A 6,053-nucleotide genomic window follows, 5' to 3' on the forward strand; every position below is an offset into this window, starting at 1 on the left:
ACTGCAAAAGACTTTTGGGTTCAATCTTTAAAGCAACTTCAGCCCTAATCAAAAATACCAAATATTGAATCATTTTCAGGATTTTAACCCTTTAAATGCCATTTTGAATACATGAAACCGCTGTTGTTTAAAAAAAAAAAGATAAAAACAGAGAAAACAAGTTATTTTACATATAAATCATATCCTGGGACTGGCTCTTTTTTTTATCACAGTCTTAGATATGTCAAAGATTAGCAAGAAAATTGATTTTTGTGCATTATTAGTTTTTGCATAAAACTAGATTAAACAAAAAACTCCCACATTAGTCATTCGGGACAAAAATGCCCACTTCCAAAAACTGCTATAAAATGATAGCAGATTAATATATTTTTTAACTTTTTGGGGTTAAATCTTTCAATCAACTTCAGTCCTGATCAAAAATACCAAATATTAAATTATTTTCAGGATTTTAACCCTTTAACTGCCAGTTTGAAAACATGAATTTGCGTTTTCTATGAAAAACGTACAAAAAAAGGCAGTTATTTTCCATATAATAAATGTTGGGGGGGGGGGTGGCTTTTTTTTATCACAGTCTTGGATATGTCAAAGATTACCAACAACATTGATTTTTGTGCATTATTAGTTTTTGCACAGAATTAGATTAAACAAAAAACTCCTACATTAGTCATTCGGGACAAAAATGTCCACTTCCAAAAACTGCTCTAAAATGATAACAGATTAATATTTTTAAAACTTTTTGGTGCTAAATCTTTCAATCAACTTCAATCCTGATCAAAAATACCAAATATTAAATAATTTTCAGGATTTTAACCCTTTAATAGGTTGTGTCCCTCCATATTGAGGCTTATACCACTCCTAAAGTATTCCTCTCAATCCTTATTGGCATCCTCCCCCTATTCTTCATTTCAATACATCTTTAATTAGCTTCTCTCAGCCTTGCCTCCTTTCGTCCTCCTTGTCTCTTCTTGTCTCTTCTCATCTCTACATGTCTCTCTTCATTCTCTCATTTTCATTTCCCTCCCACCGTCTTCATTGTCTTTGAATTCAACTTGACAGCATGGCTTCAGAAACCTGTCTATAAAATAATGACCCTCATCTCTCCATGTCTCTTTTGCCACATCAGACATGTGTTCTTTGTTCTCGACCAAGGTCCCTCGAGTTCTACTAATTGGGTGACGGGTCCTTTTTTCTGTCTCAATAATGCCTGTTCAGGAATGATGGATGATGTTTAACTTCCGATGTTAAAGAATGGCAAGAGAAGTCGACATATGCTGAAAAACCTCTTGCCTCTATAGTCATCCTTTCTTCTATGAACCAAACAGTTTGTGGTCCATTCTCTTGTCAGATATGTTGCCGGTGCCTAAAACTGGATGTTGTTCTTTTTCAGGAGGTGGTGGAGAAAAACCTGAGGCTCATGATGAAGAAAAGGGATGATGCAGAATCTGTGGGCAATGACAGCAACATGTCAACCTCCTCCAACCTCGAACCATTTGCTAACGATGACCTGGGTACGGTTATGCATGTAGACATTATTTTGGGGCTGAAGCTATACCTATCTGAAACTGCTTCCACATCTGGGTGTTCAACTGCTTTGCGTATGGCCTTTCAACTAAATAAACCACTTTACACCTCAGGATCAACATCACATGTTCAAAGTAAAGAAAACGACCTTAGAGAAATGAGTTTGGGCACTTCAGTGACACAGATTAGGAGTGACACAGATTAGGAGCTGGCTTACTTACGTGTGATCCTGTCGTGTAAACCTGGTACGAGAGGCATTCATATCCATTACTGCCTTCTCTCTCTTGCCTCATTGATTTTGAACTTTTGTATCCCTTTTCTTTCTCTTTTTTCACTCTCCTTTCTTTTCTGCTCTGATAGGCAACACAGTGATTCATTTAGACAAAGCTCTGGCCAGGATTAGGGAGTATGAGCGCATGAAGCTTAAAGCTGAGTCTAACCCCTTCAATGGCAGCTCTGCGGGTGCAGGTGAACTCTTACTTGCTGAACATCCTTCTGCTTCCCTTGCTGCCCCAGTGGAAGGTACCTCATCTCATGGCCTTCCTGAGTACACCTCAACCAAAGACCCGTAGCAGCACAATCCTTGCCTTTGAATGGCTGTTTCATTTAGCATAAATATTCAATATACTGATTTGTGTGCAGGAGGAGCAGCTGGTGATGTGCACTGCCCTCAGATCGACACCCAGCAGCTGGACCGTCAGATCAAAGCCATCATGACAGAAGTCATTCCTTTCCTTAAGGTAGGACAACACACACAGAGCGGCAGGGCGGATTGTTGTCACATTCTTACCAGTAGAAAATGCACTTAAATTTCAAATGTGATGATTTAGTTATTATTTTTCAAAGTATTCTTGTTGGTAATTAATTGCTAAAAGCTTTTTAAAGGTAAAACGAATATGTCTTCATTACTGGCTGCAGCACTGTGAATTTGAACAGGGTTAAACCACTCTGTTATGTCGATGTTTTGTTATTAGGAGAACATGGATGAGGTGTGTTCCCTCCAGCTGTTGACATCTGTGCGGCGCATGGTCCTCACTCTCACCCAACAGAACGATGAAAGCAAAGAGTTTGTCCGCTTCTTCCACAGACAGCTGGGAGGCATACTGCAGGTATCAAAACACCCGCCTCCTCGAGGGGACACGAGTCTAAGCAGAGAGGACGGTCCACAGCTCTCCTGACATTCCCTCCCTCTCTCCTCCAGGACTCGCTCAGTAAATTTGTTGGGCGTACTCTAAACGAATGTGGCGAAGATCTTCTGGTGGAGATCTCCGAGATCCTCTTCAATGAACTCGCCTTCTTTAGGCTCATGCAGGATTTGGACAGCAGCAGCAGCATCGCCTTGGCAACCAAACACAAGAATAAGAAGAGGGCTGAGCCACCAATGAGAGCGAAGAACAGTCTCAAAGTAAGTCGTTTTTATAAATTCAGGCTTTGTAGTTTTTATCATATAATATAAGTATCAGGGTTTTTACGGTCTTTAAAAACCTGGAAAAGTCATGGAAATTCAAAATGCTAATTCCAGGCCCTGGAAAAGTCATGGAAATGTAACTAAAGTTGCATCAAATATAATTTATGTTTGATCTAATCGCCGAAATAGTAATACTATAATGACAGTAATTACTGTATCGTATAGCAGTGCTTCTCAAAGTGTGGTCCGCGGACCACTGGTGGCCCGTGAGCGCCCCCTAGTGGTCAGTGAGTATATTGGTAACATTTCACATTTTAAATAAATAAATAAATTTCAGTTTTTCCGCACTCACGCGGGAATGGTTTAAGTTTCACTCTCGATTGCATGAGCAACACAGCGCAACACCTTCATCACACATGTTGCCACTTGTTTGTACCATTTTCAGGCGATTTGTAATCTGTTCTAGAAAAGCGATGTGTTTTTTGATATTTGTGGAGTCAGGTGGTCCGCGAGTGTTTTTTTATTGGTTAAGTGGTCCTTGGTATGAAAAAGTTTGAGAAACACTGTCGTATACTAATGAAACGTAAAATGGCATTTAACTGTGGAGGTATTTTGCTGGTGAGAGATTTGAGTTGCTTTAGCGTGTAGAAGCTAGTAAGCCTACTATTTGATTTGTTTTAGAAAGGCACAACAAGTTTCACACCTTATTTTCCTGTTCCCTGTTAAAATAAACCATTTTCAGTGGTACCGCTGAGTAAGAGTAATTGTTTTGTTCATGGAAAATGAGGTAAAGGTCATGGAGAAGTCATGGAGAAGCATTGGTGAAAAAGTGAACCCTGAAGTATGAATGAGGAAAAAGTAAACGATGCTGCGCGGGCATTTGTTTGACTGAGACTGAATTACACTCTTTATGTTAATGTTTTCCACCCGTTAGGAAAATACAGTAGCAGGTGCTGACACATCAATGTCTCCGGCCTACACTGATGAAGACAAGGTCAGTCATTTAAACAGCGATAATGAAATGGTCGATACCACTTAGAACCTCAGTAATCTGTGTTACAATAATGTCTCTGTTGTTGTTCCTCCAGGACCAAGATGAGGCCGAGCAGGAAGGAGCGGCCAGCCTCCAGGAGCTGTACCTGCAGAGGGAGAGGAAGAACACCAGGAGCAGTGAAGCGTCAGAGGGGGAGGACGAAGAGGAGGACGAGCAGGACGGTCAGGGAATCCGTCTGTCAATCAGTAAGTGGAAATATCATAAAGGCCTCTTTGATAAAGCCAAACATCCTGTCAAATCTGATGTGTTGTTATCCTTTATATGCCAGGATACATTGTTCAGTAAGTTACAACAAAATCTACTCAAGAATTTGAAATGGTTTATCAGTGACAGTCAGTGAAAAGTTGACAATAATGTTCTATCAGGATGTAATATCAGTAGCTTTGTTAAAATAAGCATAACTCGCTATCAAATGCTAAAAAGGACTGGATTATGGATTATAACATTTAAATATGGTCTAATGTAATGATGTGTTGCTGTGGATACCTGCATTCATCTCACACATTTGCCATCATTGTGTTGTGACTCTGCCAGGTCTGTCCAAAGCAGAGACTCAGGCTCTGACTAACTACGGCAGCGGGGAGGATGAGAACGAGGAGGAGGAAATGGAGGAGTTTGAAGCCGGACCTGTGGATGTCCAGACATCGTTGCAGGCTTCTGCTGATGGACAGGTGGAGCAGGAGGTCAGTGATACAGTTAGCCATTAAGTTATAGTTTTTATATCAAATATCTCTGATTATTAAACACATTTATTATCCGTCTGAGCCTGTTGTTGTTTGACGCTTCAGGAGACGATGCTCAGCCAAACCCACGAGAGCAGAGCTGAGCACAGGAGTTCAGAGATCCATGACGGTGAGGCGCTTACAGTGGAAATGTCGTTCAGGCTAATAAAGAGTCAAGCTGGCTCGGTCTGAGAGAGACTTTGTAGTTTTAGACCCTTCTTTTTGTAGGCCATTAATTAGAGCAGATTTTCATTGTTTTGCAGAAATGAACGACTCAGCAGCTGTGACTGCAGAGCACCGTGACATGAAGGAGGGTCAGAGCGCTGAGGAGGAGAGAGGAGGAGGAGGAGGAGGAGCAGCTGCTGCCTCTGAAGAACCATCTGATGAAGTCTCCCATCACCAGGACCCCAAGGAGACCCACACCACGAGCAGCCCGGACTCAGACTCTCCCGTCATGATCAACGTAGATGTAAGTCCAAGCTTAAAAAAATAGAACTCAGGATATTTATATTTATCACATTATCCGATTTAACTGCGTCATTACTTTCTAATAACAAACTGAACGCCCTTTATCGGTGCTGTTGTGATCTGACCTTCTACCTTTCATTGGTGCAGGAGATGGGCTCCGGTAACACGAGTCAGAAATCTGACGAGGAAGACTTTGTGAAGGTGGACGACTTACCACTGCAGCGGTCTGTCATGTGTGAGGTGTGTAACAGCTGACGCATCCAACGAAACACTCACTGAACGTTTTCTTTAAAGAGCAACTTCCAGGTTAAAGAAACCTGTGAATAAATGTGTAGGAAAATGATGAATACACTAGATTTTCAAAAAAATATACAGAAATATACACGACAGTGACATCTGGCGTCGTTTTTGTAAGAAATCTTCACTTCCGCAAAAAAAAAGCCTCGGCACGTGACCTCCCGCGTGTGACGTAACATGGGGGACATAAGGGGGAGAGCGGCCGGTGTAACGTATTAATAAACATGGATCCCAATGCTAGTTTTGACACAGAAGAAGTTGAACATGAATATTCGAATGCATATGACGGACCACAACCTTATAATTATGAGCCTGCTAGGCGTCCAAGAGACCAGGAGCAGCCAAGGATTAGAAGAAATAACGGCCATCGGAGAGAAATTGAGCTGTGGTGTGAGGAGAACCAGTGGAGAACTGGGCAGCTATCTTGGTGAGTGACCGGCGTTAGCTACAGAATGTTAGCTAACGTCACATCACAACATTGTGAAGTTAGCTATCATATATCAGGCTATAACTAAAGTAGCATTGATAATATAGTAACGTTACTGGCAGGACTGTTGATACTGATCCATAACAGAAACTAATG

At 41.3% G+C, this 6,053-nt stretch overlaps 1 protein-coding gene across 3 annotated transcripts; it reads left to right on the plus strand.

Annotated features, from left to right (window-relative positions):
- The first annotated feature begins 1,233 nt into the window (after positions 1–1,233).
- On the plus strand, positions 1,234–5,488 carry LOC104962430 (pericentriolar material 1 protein-like). Of its 3 annotated transcripts, none has more exons than XM_010790865.1 (11): positions 1,234–1,508; positions 1,882–2,043; positions 2,164–2,261; positions 2,496–2,630; positions 2,723–2,926; positions 3,864–3,923; positions 4,018–4,168; positions 4,518–4,666; positions 4,772–4,835; positions 4,951–5,174; positions 5,321–5,488. In XM_010790865.1, exons 1-11 carry the CDS (start codon positions 1,310–1,312, stop codon positions 5,426–5,428), a joined length of 1,554 nt encoding a protein of 517 aa, XP_010789167.1. In that variant the 5' UTR covers positions 1,234–1,309; the 3' UTR covers positions 5,429–5,488. The 3 variants fall into 3 exon arrangements, with proteins under 3 accessions (XP_010789167.1, XP_010789169.1, XP_010789168.1); XM_010790866.1 differs by having other exon boundaries at positions 1,239–1,508; positions 4,969–5,174; positions 5,321–5,485; XM_010790867.1 differs by lacking the exon at positions 1,882–2,043 and having other exon boundaries at positions 1,237–1,508; positions 5,321–5,486.
- The last annotated feature ends 565 nt before the right edge of the window (positions 5,489–6,053 follow it).

Source organism: Notothenia coriiceps, unplaced genomic scaffold (assembly GCF_000735185.1).
Source record: "Notothenia coriiceps isolate Sejong01 unplaced genomic scaffold, NC01 NC01_scaffold00034743, whole genome shotgun sequence".
Taxonomy (NCBI): Eukaryota; Metazoa; Chordata; class Actinopteri; order Perciformes; family Nototheniidae; genus Notothenia; species Notothenia coriiceps.

Bases quoted from the DNA above. Each gene is read 5' to 3' on its own strand.
- LOC104962430 (XM_010790865.1), top strand. From the start codon at position 1,310: ATGAACCAAACAGTTTGTGGTCCATTCTCTTGTCAGATATGTTGCCGG. The intron at 2,044-2,163 runs GTACCTCATCTC...ATTTGTGTGCAG, and splicing joins CCTTGCTGCCCCAGTGGAAG to GAGGAGCAGCTGGTGATGTG. The intron at 2,631-2,722 runs GTATCAAAACAC...TCTCTCCTCCAG, and splicing joins AGCTGGGAGGCATACTGCAG to GACTCGCTCAGTAAATTTGT.